This window comes from Solanum tuberosum, unplaced genomic scaffold (genome assembly GCF_000226075.1).
Source record: "Solanum tuberosum cultivar DM 1-3 516 R44 unplaced genomic scaffold, SolTub_3.0 scf00077, whole genome shotgun sequence".
Lineage (NCBI taxonomy): Eukaryota > Viridiplantae > Streptophyta > Magnoliopsida > Solanales > Solanaceae > Solanum > Solanum tuberosum.
Window position 1 is genome coordinate 687,158 of NW_006239003.1, and position 19,954 is coordinate 707,111.

Genomic DNA, 19,954 nt, shown 5'->3' on the forward strand with positions numbered 1-19,954 from the left:
AAACTTTTGATTTTTGACTTATTTTGAGTCATTTTAAACTTATTTTAAGTCAATTTTGACCTTGTCACTTATTTTAAATCAATTTTAACTTATTTTAAATTTTCTTTTTATATTTGTCAAATACTACCAAAAATCAATACCTAACTAAACACCTTCCTAAGTCATAGCACACAGATGAAATCACAATAAGACAATACTAATTTAAAATTACTATTTTTCCCTTTATCTTTCACTATTTGTAATTTCCGTCAACGCACGTCTGCTTCCGGTCAGCGCCATCCCACTAACCGCACAGTCAGGCGAGTGGAAGGCCTCTTTATGTTTCATGTAAGTTTTTCTTCTTCTTCCAAATTTTTTTTTTTCATTTTGTAATTAAGTAGAAAACCTTGCTTTTGTTAGTTAAAGAAACGTTAAGGATATATAAGCTGTTGTTTGAAAGAGATCATAAAAACATTCACAGGGAAAGGACTCGAGCAATAGAAGATAATATTCAATGATTTCACTTGGGGTTTCATGATTTCACAGTGGTGTAGTCACCTTTTTTCATGGTTGATAGTAATTCAAATTTACAGGGTAGGGCTCCTTGCTTTGATTTACCCGTGCAAGGAGTATATGTTTTCAGGAGTTCATTGTACAAATTTGAATTCTAACTATGAGAATTATTGCATCTATTTGTTTGCTTGACTTCCTTTTAGTTTCCCAATTCACTTGGTGAAATTCAAAGAGAACATACTTCACTTTATTAATTTGTGTTGGATACATGGGATAAAGACTTGAAAGAATTAAACCAACCTCGAGGTTTTTAAAAATGATTAAGAGATGAAGGTAATATTGTACAAGCTAATAATTGAACACTGTAGACATTATCTGGGGAATCTTAATAACCCGTGAAAGTTTGCACCTTTCAAACAGTTGCACTAAGGGATGAACTTTCATGACTATAGGTTCCTAAAATCACTTATAGTTGTCATGACATATAAAGGTTATATAGCTAGGAAAAGAAGGCACAAAGCTTGGAATGTTACTCCTCTTGCTTTAGTGTGGGTCATCTGGAAGGATAAAAATAGGAGAGCTTTGAAGGGGTGGAGGTGAGTTTCGCTCAATTGAGGAGTAGTAATCGACCCCTTATAGTTTTTTGGTGCACCCATGTTGTTCCTGTTTGTATAGAGGATTGAGTGTCTTTTGGAGAGAACCATATTTTGTAGGTTTCTCCTTCTTGTATATGGCCAACCTTTGGACTTGCTCCAATTTTTGGCATGATCTTGGCCTTGTTTAATTGAAAACCCCTAGTTTATTTTAAGTGAAATTCATCCAAGATTCATTCAGTTGGTAGTTTCAAGATCTGGGTTTCGAATTCATTGAATTAATTTTTGGTTCATCTTCATCAAATTTTGGCATTTGCACTCTAGCTCCTAAGACTTTTAGCTTTGTGCACAGTCAAAAGGATGACTTATTGTACTTAAGAGTCAGACATGAATGGAATTCTTGGGGTGTTCCCAAGAGATAACTATTAAGTCCATTTAAATTCGTGTAGGTCTCGCGTTATGAGAAAATAAATTCATCTAGATCTCTGCATATCTTTTTGGTTAAGTAGCTAATGGTTATTTTTGGACCTTCCTTTGTTTTCCCCATTATATAAGAGAAGAGGCAATGGGAGAGCGAAAACCCTGTTCATCTTTGCATTTGCCTAAGTTCCTTATTCGAAAATTGTAGCTCCTTGATTGCCCATATAATGGTCCCAAAATCAGTGTCTTACTTTACTAACAAAGAACATGTATCGTTCGGCATCTTGATGCCATTTCCTTTCCAAGGCTATGTTCATGTACTACTGTCATTGCCAACTCGCCCAAGGGCAATGAGAAGATATCTTTTTCCTTAGGGTGCTACTTTACCGATTGTTTCTGAGTGGGTTAACTATTACTAAGTTTTTGACTGAATTTCACGTCCCGTGAGGAAGACAAAGAGCCTACATTGTTTGAGTGTCTACTAGATGTGAAGGCTGAGACGAGCAGAAGTGTGTATTTTTGATATAATCTTTCTGTTCACACACCTCTCCACATCCATCATCAGGATTTCGGAAGTAATGAAATTCAACTCTCCGACAGTATATGATATTTCTATGGACCATTGAGTTGGTTCTTAGTGTTATTGTTGAGTTGATTCTTAGTGTTACTGTCGGAGAATCAACACTAAAAGGCCAAGGTATCACTAAAAGTCCTGTAAATTCATGAGGTGTTAAAACTTTAAAAAAGCATTAAGGAATGTGAAAACACTTGTAAATAAAGTGAGTTTTTCAAATTGAACAGGGAGAATTCAAATTTTTTGATAACAAGAAACTTTATATGTTGGATGTGGATGATGATGACCACTACTATGTGCACCCAGTTAGCCTATTTATAAACACTAAAGCTAGCTGCTGCGCTCCCTTTCCCGCTTGGCTGCTTTCTGCTAGATTTCCTCCATCATTCTTCTATATTTGGATCAATGCCTAATATCTTACGCTTGATAGGCGGCTGGATTGGCTGAATCCTTAATTTTAGTGGTTGTATTATCTGACCAAGAAACACTCATCCGTTCACAATCTGTGAGAACTTAGTTGTTAACTAGTTCCTCCAACTGTAAGAGCTTCCTTGAACTTGGTCAAATGCGGTAACTCTCATATACCATGCTAAATTGGCTTATAGCTGTCTCTTGAATTTATCTTCTTGGACAGCCCATTCTCGGCATGATCTTTGCCAAAGAACTTCTTAATTGACTGGCCAAGCCCATTTTAGGCCTAATCCATCACTATGAAGACGATTATCGTCCTGCAACAAACTAGCTTCAAGGATTTGGTTTTTGACTTGGATTTTGATCCTTCAGTTGATCTGTGTCGAATCTTGGCATTAACAATAGGAAAAGAAGAACTAAGTTCCCAATTATAGTAATTATGATTCCAAATTCTTTTCAATCAAGGACCTATGAATAAGGCAAAGAAAATATAGCAGAACTATAAGGAAGAGATGAAAAAGATCTCTGTTTATACACTTTTAAATATCTACTTATTTTTTGTAACCACACTATTTAGTAGTATTTACTTTGAGTATAACATTTTTTGGTGCTTTAAAGAGAATCTTCTACATTAATATCTTTCGCAGGCTAATGGTGTGAAAGTGTATAATCAACCAAAATCTGGAGAAGAATAGCCAGTGATGTGGTGGAGTCTTTAACAGTCAATGAGCTGTGTATATCCTACTCTATAGTTGAAGAATGTCTGGAGATATAGGCTTCGTTACAGCACAATTTAAATCTCTGACCAAAACAGCAATACTCGAGAAGGAGAGGATTGAAGAAGAAGAGGCTGTTGTAAGCTCATTAATCCTACTTCTGATACGTGTTATTGTACCTTTCCTTTTTGGTCCTATATTTTTATTGTGGGCATTCAAGTAGGTTACCGAAGGGAGATTGTCTCGGATTCGTTTTTCAATGTTTCTTGCTACCTCCTATCATTAGTTCTGGACAGAGTCAGATTGAATTTAAAAGCAAAACGATCAGAGGCATAGTTATTATTCTTTTTGAATATGAACCTCCTCTTGGTATCTGAAGAAAAAGTGTCTTTAAATTCTCTTAGGCTGATGGTGGGAAAGAAGATAATCAACAAAAAGATGGAGCTGAAATTATTGGTGATGTAATGGCTTCAACAGTCACTGAACAATGTTCATGCTTCCCTGAAGGTGGTGAAGATTTGTCTGCAGATATGGGGTGCTCTTCAGCTCAACTTAAAACTCAGTCGGAACCACCACTAGCAGAAGAAAAGAGGAGTGAAGAGCGAGAGACCATTGTAAGTCATTAGTTCTACTTCTCAGTGTGTACACTCTTTTTTCTCTGCCACTTCACTGAACTTGTCATTCAAATAGTAGAGTTTTTAGTACAGATGATAAAAGGAGATCCAGTTTTGAATTTGGGTTTAATTGCATACTTTGTTTCTTTTTACAATAGTTCAGAGCAAAAATAGATGCAAATAATAAGTTGTTCCTTTCATAGACTATTTAGTAAGCATAATTACTGGTTTTGTGGTTACCTTTTGAGTATGAATCTGCTTATGGTATTTTCAAAAGTTCATTGTCAATGGATCTCTCTAGGCTAATGGTGAGGAAGGTTATAATCATGAGCACTAAGTGATGATGTTGTGGTGGAGTCTTCAACGGACAGTTAAATCTGGTTGTCCAACAGTGAAGTTGAAGAAATGCCTGTAGAGATGGGGAGCTTTGGGGTTCCACTTCAACTTTTGACCAAACAACCAGTATTTTAAAAGAAAGAACGAAGATAAAGATGTTGGGGATAAGAAATGACCCTTAGGCATAACTCAACCCCAAAAAAACAATCTCAAGAAGCGAGGATTGCTCAAAACGATATGAGGAAACGAACTATTCATTTCCTCCACCTATTTGAGATGCTTAACACTCTTCTGCACGCCGAAGACTTGACATTTGGAGGAACATAACATGGGACCCAACCTTTCATAAACCAAGAATTACATGCTCACGACTGGACATCTGGAGCATGAACAACATAGCATAGGGGCTAAACATAAGGGTCCAACATAGGGTAAACCAAACATATGAATGAGTATGGCTCTAATACCATGTGGGAAATAAAGTCGCATGAAGGAATGTTGAGAAAAAGCTTAGATTGATTATTCCCTCAAGCCTTTTGGGTGTTTAAATAGTGAAGTACATCTATTCTAAAATGAGAAAGAAAATTAAGGTTACTGTTGATTGATATTGATTTCCTGGCATAATTATAGGAGTAAATTGATCAAGAATTGATATAGTATTGATGGTAATTGATTATGTAATATTTCTTTCCTTATTTAGTCGTAGGACTTATTGTATAAGTACCCATTCTCATGGGATGGAAATTCATCAAGTAGTAGAAAGAAGCGTTTTCTTCTCCTTGAAATCCTCATGGTATTAGAGCCATTGCTGCCTTTTTGAGGTGAGTTATCCTCGCTTGCAGCACTAGGGTTCCCTTTTTTTAGAATGGTAACTTTTCATCTATATATCCACATGTATGCTACATCAAAAAATGTATTCCCCCCCTAAAAGTATTACCGTCTATATCACTGGATTCCTATTTGTACTTTTTGTTACAAATAGTCTAAAACATCAAAAATATCTTCTGGCTGCACTAGCACTTCCTGTTTACACCAAAAGTAATAAAGAGCTAAACAATTCATCTTAAAATTCTGTAAATTGTTCTGCTTGCCTCAAAACATCTCTGATTACTTTCTTTCCACATTGTCCACCATATACACGCTGGGACAATCTTTCGTCTCTTCCTTTTTCAGTAGCATTGCCCACACTGATCCAGCATTTTAGAACACCTTCTATATTCCAAGGTTTACCCAATGTTATCTTTCTTAAGCTGATCTACCCATTTGCAATGTAAAAAATAGATGGTTGACTGTCTCCGTTTGTTCCCAACATAAGCAACATCTGGAACGAAGTTGGAACCCCCTTTCCTTCATATTTTCCTGTGTCAGCACTGCTTTCTTAGCCAGCAGCCAAGAGAAACAGTTTACCTTGTATGGAATTTTAACCCTCCATATCATCTTCCGTGACCAATTCTCCTCCCTGTTATTTAAGACAATTAGATCTCGATATGCAGAATTGACAGTGAAAATCCCATTGCTGCCTATCTTCCACACTGCTGTGTCCTCTTCCCTGTTAAGTTACTGAAAGGTGCTATTGTGTTGTAGAAAGCACCTATCCTCTCCATTTCCCAGTCATTCAAATTTCTTTTGAGATGCATATTCCACCCTTGACCTGTACACATTTCAGCCACAATTGCCTGTTGTTGAAGGCTTAAAATGTGGATGCCTGGGTATAACTGTTTTAAGGGTCTATGATCTATCCATTTGTCCTCCCAGAATGACACTTTCAAACCATTCCCCACCATAAAACTAATTCTAGATAGAACTAGTGGTCAAAGGTTTCTGAGGGGTTTCCAAATGCGTAACCACCATCTTTGCTACCCACTAATCCTCCATTTCATATTTTGCCCTGATAACCTCCTTCTATAGCATATTTTCCCCTGTTACAAATTTCTATAGCCATTTCATCATAAGGTTTTTTTTTTTGATAACCGAAAAATCCGTCTGTGACCCGCCCTTTGGACCAATCACATCCGTCTAATCCCAACATTCATTAAAAAAAGCCACGGAGAATCCATCCTGCCCTGGTGCTTTGTCACCTGCACATGCTTTTATGCCCTCCAGTATTTCCTGTTGGTCAAAGACTGCCATCAACATTAATTATTTTCCTCTTCTCAAATTATGGGACAATTCCTTATATCAAGTTGTGGTCTCCAATCTTCTGACTCTTGAGTAAAGCTTCCTCATAATCTACTATCTCCTCTTGCACCTCTTCTGATTAAGTCAAGATCTCCCCTCTCACTTTCAGCTTGGCAATTGTGTTTATTCTCCTTTGTGCATTAGCAGTTCTATGAAAGAAACCGGTGTTTCTTTCCCCTTACTTTATTTACACTTCCCTGGACCTCTGCCTCCATGTAGTCTCTGCCCTTTTAGCTATGTTTTCAAACTCCATGTTAAGTGCTAATCTAGAGGTTATTTCTTCTTCCTCTAGTGCTCTGTGATCCTGTATCTCCTCTAAGTCAGCTAGAAGCCTCAAGAAATTTTAGTTTCTGAACATGATTACAAAAAATCAATCTAATATTTTTGAGCACAAAAAAAATGTTCCCAGGCACATTTTACGAGGCCTAGGTAGCTACAGGCTTTTGTCTAGACTTAGCTATTTTCTGGGGGCTTCTTCCGGCATGGGTGTGTGTTTAAGTGTAGATTTCTTGCAATACACTTAAACTTATACACGCAGCCGAGTCGATGGAACATAAATTCATGTTGCTGCTGTTATTTACAGTCAGGTACAGAAATTGAAAGATATTCAGCCTCATATTTTTATTTTTTCGCACCTTTTTGTAATTTTAATAGTACTGGATTGAAACGGAAGAAACATAGTTTAGGTGCCAATTATTATCCTAACCCCTTACTAGCCTATTATTTCATCGTCTGCTTGTAACTTAATGATGTGCTGAAAGTTAATAGCTTCTCTTTCTTTTCTTTTTTTATCCTCCATTTCTATTGGCAACGTTTCTTCTGGTTGTGCATTGAGTGAAGAACTTGGAAGCATAAAGCTCCTAATAAAATTTGATTTTTTCGAGCCTTTGACAATTGATTTTAGAGGTTTATTAAGGAGAGTGCCTTGCAGGTGCATGCTGAAACAAATGTGAAACAAGTGATGGTGTTGGAGACTGAATTATTTGAACAAAAGGGAAGTGTGGTGTTGCAGAGACTTCTGGTGAGTGTACTTAAAATTCAGATGTCATGTTTAAATAGTTGATTTCAACAACTGTGATAGCATATCATTACCAATTTTTGTAGCGGCCCCCAAGATATTTTAACTTCAAAGGGAGCATATGGGAAGCATGCCAAATATGTGGTGAAGAAAACCATGGAGCAGCAGGTTGTAGTCCTCTTGAAAAGAAGAAACGGCGATGCTTTATCTGCGGACATTATGGGCATAATGGAAAATATTGCAAGAAGGTCTGGTTACAATTGTTTCACCAGTTTCACCATCGTACTAAGCTGCTTCACAATTTTACGATATATATTATTTACCATTCTCGACCAAAAACTTCAATGTGAGTTATGTCGACACTTGGAACATACCTTTTCCCTGGGTTTCCTTTAAGTTATTGCAAAGCGCAAATAAAGCGTGGGCTTTAATGGAAAAAGGCGCAAAGGGAGAAAATAAAATAAAATGTGTATGTTTAGTCCAAGACTAATAATTATAAACATGAATGACAAATATATGACCAAAGAAATTGAATTTTTTTTATGATAAAGTGAAATATCAATTGTTTAGTGTCACTTCTTCATAAGAGGCTCATTGACAAGGAAAAGTTTGTCTTAAAACTTTGATGACGACACTGAAGCGCACATAAAGCGAGGCGAAGCGCTCAACACGTTTTGAGCCTCGCTTTAGGGCTTAAGCGCGCCTTTGATAACACTGACTTCAAAGGGAGCATATGGGAAGCATGCCAAATATGTGGTGAAGAAAACCATGGAGCAGCAGGTTGTAGTCCTCTTGAAAAGAAGAAACGGCGATGCTTTATCTGCGGACATTATGGGCATAATGGAAAATATTGCAAGAAGGTCTGGTTACAATTGTTTCACCAGTTTCACCATCGTACTAAGCTGCTTCACAATTTTATGATATATATTATTTACCATTCTTGACCAAAAACTTCAATGTGAGTTATGTCGACACTTGGAACATACCTTTTCCCTGGGTTTCCTTTTAGTTATTTCTCCCGTCCTACCCGTGTTACGTGGACGTGAGTTTCCACCTGTTTTAAACTGGTATGATCAATTTGATGCAGCTCTGATGTGTATTTGAAGGTTCCAAATGATATATCCACATCTATGTTCTACCCATTGGACATGTATATGTCTAGGAAATTAACAGCTGGGTTAACACTTAACGTAGGACTTGGTTTCTCTTTGCACCCTTGAATCTTACAGAAGTAACTTTTCTTTTACTGGTACCTTGAAGAAGTAACTTAGAATAAAAAACCTTAACAATAGCGTCTAACCGTGGTGGGAAAATACAAAATGATATGTTAGAACCTTTCCAATTATATGGAGTCCTCTCTCTCTCAAGTTGGTTATATTGAGTTCTCCTTATGCTCTTTCTTCTCTGTCTTTTATTTTGTGGTTTCTACAATGATGTTTAATGTGATTGCCATCTATTGACTTAGTTTAACATTCATTTGATTTCGTTCTCTCATCTTTCTTGTTAGATGTTTTAAAACTTGACTTATCTTTTTCCTCATGTTTTTAATACATTGGGAACGCTGGGGTTCTTCAAAGTACTAGCTAGTTAAGCACTTGACCATTGGGGTTTATCATCTGTGATCAGATCTTCTCATTTAGTATAGTGGAGATACTTATGACCAATAGTTGGAGGTGCTTGTGGTAGTTTATGCATGTGCAGTCTCATGCTAAAATTTGGGGTACTGGGGTAATGATTTTCTTTTGCTCAAATGCTTCTGGTAGTCCACCAGAAAATATTTATAAAACAGCAGTTTTTGGTACTGAGATAGTTTTGACATAGTTTTTTTAATTTCCGGAATATATAATTGAACTATTGAAGACTAATAAACGTTGGAAATCTCACTACCCTGTATGACTACTTCATAAAGCATTGCATGAGGTATCCTGAGATTGCGCATGTTCAAGGTTCAACCTATGATTGGTTATTCTTCTAACTCGTTCAATCTTCTCTAAGTTTATCAAGGTTAATACAAATGAGGAGAAGAAAAAGAACAAGAAATAGAAGAAGATAAGTCTTTCAGCCGGAAACCTTCGTAACTGTGTTTTTTCTCCAATCACCCCTTGATTGCTTAAGAAATTGGACCACAAGATCTATTTTAGAGCTGGGGAGAAGTCATACAATATCACAAATATGTTACTCCTTCAGTAACATGGTTTGACTGAATGGAATCGAGGAACAACGTGCTTTGAAGCTTGACAATCAGCTGGAAAGTCAGATCTTGGATCTGTTATTTACTGCATCAGGCCTCAGAAGTTAAAGGGAAGGAAGTCAGAAGATGGAAACTTAGGGACCACAATGCCATTTACTTTGCGGAAATAAATTTAATGTCTTTGGCAGGTTTATCTCCATAGTAGCAGTTTGGAAAAATCGCAGTTCATTCTGGTGAAGGCAACATCATCATAGCCACCGGAGCAGCAGAAATCTACAACAAAGATATCCTGAGAAGATGGGTGGGGCATTTCGACGGGGAAAAAATCCCAAATCAGACTGTTGTTTGCAGGTGGGCACATGCCAATGGGGAAGTTCTGTCGGAGTTTTTGAGCTTTGCGACCATCAATTTCTCTTCGATTTTCCAACAAGGATATTGGCAGAATATACTATGATCTGTGACTGGAAATGGGAGCAAAAGAAGCTGCACTTATCTTGGTGGTCTCCCTCATCCGATTGTGTTCCAAAGATGCGCCAGTTTTCCAGCACTTGGATATGAGTGTTGGGTCTTCCTTTACACTTGTGGACCAAAGAAATGATGAACGAGTTCGACAACAAATGCAGAGACTGGATTAATAAGCTACAGGAGTGATTATTTCGCTTTGGAAGGAAAAAAGCATGTCAAATAAGGTCCTCACTCAGCTCTCAGGCTGTCTGGGAATAGCTCCACCAGACATAGAAGAAAGGAGAATGAATAGGAGACCGAGGAGAGAGGAAAATCACCCTTTTTGGGGAAAGACCTGGGTCTAGGGTACGATGAGTTAGAAGACCTAGATTTAAGTAGGGAGGTTTTCAAATTCAAAAATTTAACATGGGGCACGTGGGGAGACATCATTAGTAAAAAACACTAAACTTATGCCCTAGAGAATGAAGTCTTGAAAGATAAGGGTACCTTAATACACAAATTTTCCTAAATGAGCAGTAGGAGCAAAAATTAAACACCAGTCTGTTTGAGGGGAAATCGGTGCAAAAATTTGTCAAAAGAGCCATCGAAGCAAGAATCAGACCTTCTTCTTCAGGTTATATTGTAGCCAAGAATTTGCACTGGGGAACACATACAGATCTTAGACCCGATCGCAGAAGAGGGCTCTATCTCCCCATTGCTAGAGAATATTATCAGTGTCACACCAATTATGTCAGCAGACCTGGAGGATCAATTGGAAGAACAAGGACAGGAGGAATTCGAGTTAGAGCCTCAAGAAGCAGAAACAGGGGATGAAGATCAAAATCAGAGCATGCATGCAATGATTCTAGGGGGCAATGATTACAATGTGCAACAGTAAGAAGTCACAATTGAAGGTGAGAGAACAGAATGCAGAAACTGAAGTTACATTTTGGGTCCACCAGAATGTATTAAAAATGAGTAAGAAATTTGGTGCTCACTGTCAAGGGTGTGAATGGGATGTTCCATCTCTTTTTATGAAAATTGACAAAAGGAGACATGGGACCAAAGGTGAACTCAACAGTTCAAACATCAAGACTACACTCACAGGGAATCAAAGGAGGTTCAGGGATCGATAAGTAATATTAGATACAAGGATGGTGAACAAAGAACTAGGGCAAGGCTTTTAAAAATGGGTGATCAATGAAGCTAAAAATTCTATCCTGGAATGTGAGGGGACTGAACAATAAGAACAAAAGGGAGGTAATGAAGCTGCTGTTGTTAAAATGGTAGGCAGAGGTGGTTGTTTTACAAGAAACAAAGCTAGAAGGGGATGCCATTAGTTTCTTCAGTCAAATATGGGGAAGTAGAAGGGTAGATTTTGTTTACAGGAAGTAACTGGAACTAGAAGGGGGATAGTGATTATGTGGAATAAAAGAAGTTACTAGGGGGAGCTAGTCAACCCAAGTGCTTACTCCATTACTAGTCAGATGACAGATTTAAGCAACAATATCTCTTGGTACATATCAGGAGTATATGGCCCTCATAACAGGTTGGAGAGGAGAGCGCTCTTGGGGGAGTTTGTTGCTCGTAGGGGTATTTGTGAGGGTCCCTGGGTGGTGTGTGGAGATTTCAACACAACAAGGTTCATACATGAAAGATGCAACAATCCTATTTTCACCAAAGCTATGAATGATTTCTCAGACTTCATCCAGGACATGGGGCTAATAGATCCACCTTTATTTGGTGGATCTTCACCTGGAACAGAGGGAACAATCAAAGGAAGACCCTAAAGATAGACAGGTTTCTATTCTCTACAGAATGGGATGAGACTTTCATGCAAATCAGGCAATCCACTTTGCCCAGGACTCACTGATAGTTCACCCTTCATTCTACAGTTTGTAGATTGGAACCATTGTAAATCCTATTTCAAATTCGAGAATTGATGGCTCTAGACAACAGTGTTCAAGGAGTGATTAGGGAATGGTGGAATTCTCTGAGTATTAGGCAGATCTGACTTCATACTAGCCACACAATTGAAATTTCTGAAAGGAAAGCTCAAGGAATGGAATGCTACCAGTCATGGGAGCCTAGAAAGAAAGAAAAATGATATCTTAGGAAAGGTAGCACAAATGGACTTGATCATGGAGCAAACAAGCCTCATTGATTATGAACTAGCTCATAGAGTTCATCTTGACCTAGCGTGGTAAGAATATAATATAGTAAATCAAAGTGTGTTCTCTCTAACAACCTAAGTTGTAACTTTAGTTTTTAGATGAGATGGTCACACACTTCAACATTTGAAGTGGAAGAGAAACTAAAGAGCACTCAACTTGATTGTCCTCAAGCCATTGGGATTTTAATAACTATGTTTATATGACCTAAAAGGATAGGAAATAAATACCTAATTACAATAGGAGTAAATTAAGCTACCTACTATACTTGCATATATTCTAGAATATTCACAAGGATTCTAATACTCCCCCTCAAGTTGTGTACCATGTTTGGTACATATATAATTTGTTTTGTGATCGATTAGGAACTTGATGAATATGTAGGCAAGTTGATAATTTGACTGCACAAACTTTGTGACGATGTCGCATGACTAAAAAAATGACAATCAATCATTATGTGTGTGGTCCTCTTGTGAAACACTAGATTCGATGCAATGTGACGTGCAATCTCATTAGCACACAAGTTTCATTTCTTTTATCTCTTCAAATTTCACCCTTCGGCAGTTGCTAGATCCATATGACTTTACATGTGACCATTGCCATCCAAAAGTGGATCATTTGTAGGAGGGTCCTCCAGTTCCATTCGTATATCCAACAATTTTTTCATCTTCTCGGTCTTCGTAAAGTAGTCCTTTCCTTGGAGTAGATTTTATGCATATGAGAATGTGAATAATGACATTCCAGTGACGGTCATAAGGAGAATTCAAGAACTGACTTACAACACTAACCTGGAAGGCAATCTCAGGTCGAGTCTTAGTGAGATAATTCAATTTTCTACCAGTTTCCTATATCTTTTGGGATCACTAAAAGGCTTCCCCTAACCTGGTAGGAGCTTAATATTTGGATCTATTGGAGTACTAATAGGCCTACAATCTATCATTCTGCTACCTCAAGAATATCAACTATGTATGTCATTTGTGAAACAACATAATTTGGATTGAGCAACCTCAATGCCCAAGAAGTACATTAGTCGAGCAAGATCCTTAGTATGGCAGTGCTAAGAAGGTAATGTTTTGACTTGGTAATTCCTTCGTCATTATTACCTGTGATACTACGTCATTAATGTAAACTCCCAAGTACATGCACAAACCTTCATACCAGTTTTAAAAAAAAAGTACATGCACAATCCTGGAGCAGAGAGGATAATATATAGAATGATTTGCTTCACTTAGAACCATGCCAAATTCCTGAATAACAATGCTATAAGTTTTCCAAACCATGCTCGAGGAGATCACTTGATACGAATCGGGTTACTTGAATAAAAACAAGAAAATATTACATAAACGAAAATAAGAAGGTTAAAGATATGCGAAATTCGAGAATAAATTTCCCAAATTTCAAAATAAGTGCTAAGAACCCTAATTTCAATCTAAAGTATTCAAAAATTAGCGGATTAAAGCTAATTATGATATTAATAGTGTCAAATCAAGAACTTAGATAATAAACTGATCTAGATCCCTATTTTGAAGAAATTAGACAGTAATTACTATAAGACTAATTACCTTCTTTAATTCACAAATAAGAGTCAAAATAGCAAGTTAAAGAATTAATCTTACTTCTAGAAGAATCGTTCTTATAAAGTTGTTAAGATAAATCCCAAGTAGCCAACACCCAAAGGTGTAAAGAAAAGAAACTCTTAAATCATCATATCATATATATTACTAAAAGTGGGAAGCTCCAAAGTGCAAAGTTGGATTACCATTTTACCCTACATTCAATCATAATACTATTAAATAATTAATTAATTAAATATTAAGTATTTAATGATATTATATTATACTAAATACTAAAAGTGAGAAGGTGTTAAATTAATATAATTCATTCTTTTAAAAAAAATGCTTTAATTTTCTCAGTTACTCTCAAAAGGTTAAGAATTTGAAAGGTTACTTTGTATGGTTCAATAATATGGACTAGATTCAAATGCAGGTATAATGTATTCTTTCAAAATCAATGCATTGATTTCCTTAATTAATTTGAAAAAATGGATAAGTAATTTGAAAAGTTACCTTTCATGTATAATTATATATCAGATTCATATGCTGCAGTGTAAAATGAATTTGAATAGTCATTTCCTAAAGTTATTTAGAAGCTAACGTGTAATGCAATGAAGTCATAGAGATTTGTAAGAGTTACCATGGCACAATAATTTTATGGGTTACACAAAAGTTTAAGGAAAAATGCAAGCCACCCTGATTAGAAAATGAATCTATTCACTTATATTTATTGTTATTACAAAGCACAATCTTATCGGAAATTGATATGAGATGAAGTTGAAAGGATCATTTTGACCCATCTGTTTTATCGGGGGAGTCAGGTAAGGCCAAGAGGGTTCATTTAAACCCTCTTTGATGGAAAATTACACTATTTATACATATGGTTTAAATAGTTTTTTTATGTATATATAGTAGATGTTGACTGTTATGGTCCCCGGTTATGGATCTAGTTATGGGACGCTGCAAGATAAATTCTGAAGTTTTCTTTTTTCTACCTATGGTGCTGGTTCGTTAAGAGAGAACCTGTGATCTCTTGAGTTTGAAGTACTCAAAAACTTGACTAACGTTCTGCTTGCCTTTTCCATTGAATTCAAATAACTTAAATACAACATTGGTGATTAACCACCCACCTAATAACAAGGAAATAACTTCCCACTACTACTGAAATGAGAAAGTGGAAAAATAACCTCCTTACTGCTAATAACTGCTAATAACTACTACTACAGAGAAAACAACTGCTACAGGAAAACACTGTTACAGAACCTATTACAGAGAAAACAGAAAAACATAATTAATAGCTACTGATTTAATTTCCATGCATAAAATTGTTGGTAGACTAAAAGGGTACTAACATTACTCCCCTTCTTCAAATCGCGCTTGTCCTCAAGCGCCAAGTGTGGAAAGTAATTCTTCTTCATCGTTAATGAAATCAATCCAGAATAACTTATGCCACTGTTTTATTTAATATGTTTTTCTCACTGTTGATTCTATTATTAATGTCTTAAAATCATATTTTATGTGTTCAATTTTGTACTAAATGACTCATGGTTCATGTTGACTATTTTTTGCAATTTAGTGATTTTTTACACATAGATTTATGCTCAATATTGGAAGTGTTGGAAACCATAACATTGAATCAGTCCTTGCTTGGATACATGTGCAATGCACGTACCCAGAGGCTAGTAATATTAATAATAATGTTCATTGTAAAATAACAAAATCTACCCTTATCCCAAATAGCATGGGATTCACATCCTTGTTTTATGGAAATAACAAATAATGAAAACCTAACTAGGAAACTTTAAACTAGGAAAACAAGTAAAATATAATGTCAAACTTTCCCAAAACTAGCTAACAAAAAGGAAACTGTCAAATTCTTGCTCCCAACACACACCTATTTTGTGACTTTTGAACCGCTTTTTTAGGCTTGAGAGAAAGCCATTATGGTCATTAATTGCAGCCCTTTGGAGGCTTGATTCTCACATGTAACAGCCCTTTTCTTGGGCCCCTCCTCTTGGGCTCCATGTGGCCCCAATCTTACTCCTATTGGACTTGGACTGAAGTATGAAGTATGTGTAGCACTTAGCCCACTCCTTGGCATAATTCTTGGGCTCATTATTGGGTTCTTGATCTACAATAAGCATCTTGTCGGCTCATTCCTAGGCTCTTCTTCAATGATAAGCATCTTCTTGATTTCCCAAGCTTCATCCAAGCCCTTCACTGGAGATATGCCACCATGAATGCTATCATTCTCCTCTTCTTGAAAAATTCGTTCTCGAATTTAAACCTCGCAAAATCAAGAAGACATGCACTAGTAAACAACATTCATTAATCATAAGCAATAATGGTAGGAACGAAACAAGATGGTGACCATGTATTCACTTAGCCCAATTAATCCTAGCATGTATAAATACACCCTTCTAAAGCATGTGGATGACATCATCCCAATATAAATTTTTCTACTTATATAAGCACAACAATATTGTTGTCTAGATGCCATAAGAAATGATACATGCAACTCCAATTTACTTCTATCAATATAGTATCCCAATGCGCATGGCAACAACGACACAAACTCCCTAAAATATGTATCAAATTAAACACCTCTATGATATAGCCAAGGATCCTCAAGTACGTACACCTCCCACAAATTCTTCCACATAAAAGCTATTCACATAAGCACTAGAGTGTTCAAGAAACTTAGAAGAACCTTTAAATTCCAAAAAGAAATCTCCACTAAATTCGAGCTCATTGTCATATGAGAACTCATTTGATACTAGAATAAGAGAAGAGGAAACATCCAAACCATAAATTTCGTGCATGTTTTTGGTTTTTGCATATGATATATGCATGTTTTGCAACATAATCATATAAAAAGGAATTCACAAAATATATAGAAAGAAAAAATATTTCTTTTCTTAGTCTTAGCTCCTTTCTAGTTTTAGGTTAAATAGCAAATCATGAACTCGTGCTTGTTCGACAAATCAAAGCAATCTGCGTGGTAGGCAACATTTTGCTCAATCATTTGCTTCATCTTCCTGCTTACCATTCTTTTTTGAGGCCTTACTTTTCTTACATATATTATGCTATCTCCCTTTTCTATTCTTTTACTTTTCTTTGAGGGGGAGGGGGTAGCAAGGGACAGATATTCATACAAAACCATATTTTTCATTTCCAGGTCACTGCTTGCTTCATTTGCAAGAGAAGAGGTCATTTAGCCAAAGATTGTCCGAATGCTAAAACACAGATACTACAAGCCCAATCTTGTGAATTTTGTTTAAAATGCGGTGACACGGGACATGATATGTTCACTTGTAAAGATGGTTATTCCTCTACTGATCTTGAGGTACGTGAGGTTTATCAACTTAATTCTGGTATTGGCATAAATCCTTGTCTGGTAAACAATTATTGTTGTTTATACGTGCTATGCTGTCTATTGAGTCATTACTTCAGGAAATTGTTCTTTTAAAACTTCTAAAACAAATAATATTCACTCCACACTCCCTAATTCACTGACGGCAATCTATGAGCTCTTACTTAGACTATTATATTAATGTTTGATTTGCACAGCGTTAAATAAGAAAATCCGTATAATTATGTATTCTGTAATTTTATGTTTTTATGTTTGAATTGAAGAAACATTACTATCAGTTGTTATTATTATTATTATTATTATTTTTTGCATAACATGGTGTTTGGGCCAAGTTGCACGCGTCTTTACTATTCCACCAGGTATTTACAACCTCTCACCAGCACAGGCACCCTGGAACTTTACAAGCCAAGGATTAGGCTGATCATAATTTTATTCCCCACAGATAGGAACTCCCCAAGCTATGTCCCTCCCACATAGGGACAACAGTTGGGTCATAATTAGAGTCTTTGACACAACCTATTAAAACACTAAGGATAAACCAGATCCAAAATATGAACCATGAAATACAATACCTATGAAACCTATTACAAAAATACTGGTTAGATCACCAATTATCAAAAGAGAAAACTGTCCAGTAAAATTGGCCATTTACCCACCTGTATCTACATTTCATCAAGTGGTCAAGTTAGAGAGGAAAACAATCATAAATATTAAATTACAAGTCATGCTACCCCAGGCAACACATAGCTTAGTGTAGCACTTGGGTTCCGGTTTTCCTTGCTGAGTGCCCATCATGCTTAGAGAAGAGTTTGATCCATGCTCAAAAGGAACACGGAAGGAAATCATTTTTTGTGTGCCTCTGTTGGGATTTGATCCCCGTTCTCTTATGATTTTTAGTCCATCTTTATTGGTTACTAGGGAATACCTTTGGGTGAAACATTCTAGTTAGTTATCTCGATTACATTCTTTCTGAAAGTAGTAAATTGTAAACAATGTTCACTTTAAACTAATGGTGAATCTGATGGTCTGATGTGGATAGAAAATTCAATGCTGGGTTTGCAAAGCTTTTGGCCATCTTTTATGCGTAGACTACAAAGATTATGGACCAAAACAAGTATCTTGCTACAACTGTGGGAAGCTTGGTCATTTAGGTTCAGTAAGTCATATCTGCCACTTTCTACAATTTCTATTAGCCAATCTTCACATCATATTGATCTGTAATTTAATTTTATTCTGTTTGTGTAAGGATTGCTTAAATTTACGTGGGAACATTCGGTTAGCTTCTCGTAGCTGCAAGAAAGGCGGGACTGGTCCCTCCTGCAGTGAAGGCAATAATGCAGCAGATCATACATTGCAAGACGAAAAGAAAGGAGATAAATATCTTTTATGTGAAGACAGAGAATCTGCGAAGGTATGGCTCAGTAGATCTAGAAACTATTGAGTTTATTTGCATTCAGGGGGTGCCACCTCTCCTTCTCTTTGTGGATGTATCTTTTTGAACCATTTTAGAAGTAGGAGAGGTCTTTGCTATGTGCTATCTTCTTGCGAATATATATTTGATTTCCATAGGAATTTGTTTTATTCTTCTTTAGTAGAATCACATTGATTGTTCTAGACTTCTAGTCATGCTTCATCAAAATTTTGTAGCCTCAGAAATCATGGTTCAAAAGTTATTAACACAGATGACCTCACATAGGCCACCTTCCAGAAAAATTGTACGAATGGATCAATGTTAAGTGATGTCTGTATGTTACTGTAAAGGCTGCAGTCTGCACAAATTTTGGAATCTTGAAGAAAAATCATAGACAGTTATAACAAATATAAACATATTATTGAAGGGAGATAGTTGTATTACAGATTTAAGATGTAGTCCAATAAAATATGCTGTTCCTCCGCTCCATTAAATTGACCTGGATTGAATTGTATAGATTTAGGAGTAAAATGAAAAGGACTGTTGTATTGACTTTGATAAAAGAACATTTAGAGTGACTTGAGATGTAAATGAATGGAGTAGATAAGTGAAAAGAAATAACATTAAGATTGAACTAACGTAAACTGGCATTTGTTGTTGTATTTTGAATTGTTGCAAGGACAAAAGTTTGGCATTTTAACCCTTCTTTCTGCTCTTCCAGGTCCAGGATCTTCTTCAGCAAATGGTGAGTCTACAACCCCTGGTACTATTTCTAACCTCTATTCAACAAGTGATGTCAATGCTTACATAGGCAACTTTCAAGAATGGCAGGTTGGTATTTGAGTAAATCATATTAGATAAATTAGCGTTTTATTTTGTTTAGATTATCTTGTGATCTTCAAGTCAATAATATGCTTCAATGTAACTACTAAGAGTAAGCAATATTGTCCTGTTTTTAAGGAGAAAGGAAGTTATGGTATGGTAAGACTGGTTACTGTTGATTCTGGCGCAGCTCTGATGAACATTCAGTAATTTCAGCCTAGTATCTGGTGATGTTAGGGATGATAGGATAGCTATTAATTGGGTATTAATACATATTTACCGTAAATTAATACATTGTAGCAGAGAATAGGATGTCAACATGTGTGATGTGGCAGCATGACCAACACCTGCTTCTGGGAGGCAATTGTGAACTGGAAAGGTTGACTGCTAGTTTCATTTTTAGTCTCAGAAGGGAAATACAGAGGAGAAATCCGTTCTTGAAACATGTTTGGTAGTAAGAATTTATCTTCTGCTGCAGTAGACAATAGCTGCCTGTAAAGGGTCCAGACTGCAGGGGTCTAAGTTTCTCTCTCGGTATAGTTAACCAATTGGCAGAAGATGTTATAGAATTATATAAAGGATGTATACATAAAAAAATGTACTTGTGTATATATGAATGTGAAAATCATGATGCATT

At 36.4% G+C, this 19,954-nt stretch overlaps 1 protein-coding gene across 7 annotated transcripts in view; it reads left to right on the plus strand.

Annotated features, from left to right (window-relative positions):
- The first annotated feature begins 215 nt into the window (after positions 1-215).
- Positions 216-19,954, plus strand: part of LOC102587480 (zinc finger protein GIS2-like) — a 35,304-nt gene continuing 15,565 nt past the window's right edge. For 2 of the 7 annotated variants that reach the window (XM_015308323.1, XM_015308324.1), the window contains exons 1-6: positions 216-327; positions 3,138-3,345; positions 16,890-17,057; positions 18,124-18,240; positions 18,331-18,495; positions 19,217-19,258. In XM_015308323.1, the coding sequence (XP_015163809.1) occupies positions 3,250-3,345; positions 16,890-17,057; positions 18,124-18,240; positions 18,331-18,495; positions 19,217-19,258 (588 nt within the window). In that variant the 5' untranslated portion in view covers positions 216-327; positions 3,138-3,249. Of the gene's footprint in view, positions 328-360; positions 574-3,137; positions 3,346-3,610; positions 3,821-7,265; positions 7,356-7,438; positions 7,799-16,889; positions 17,058-18,123; positions 18,241-18,330; positions 18,496-19,216; positions 19,259-19,954 lie in introns of those variants that run through there. The other 5 variants (XM_015308325.1, XM_015308319.1, XM_015308321.1 and 2 more) reach the window with 5 other exon arrangements.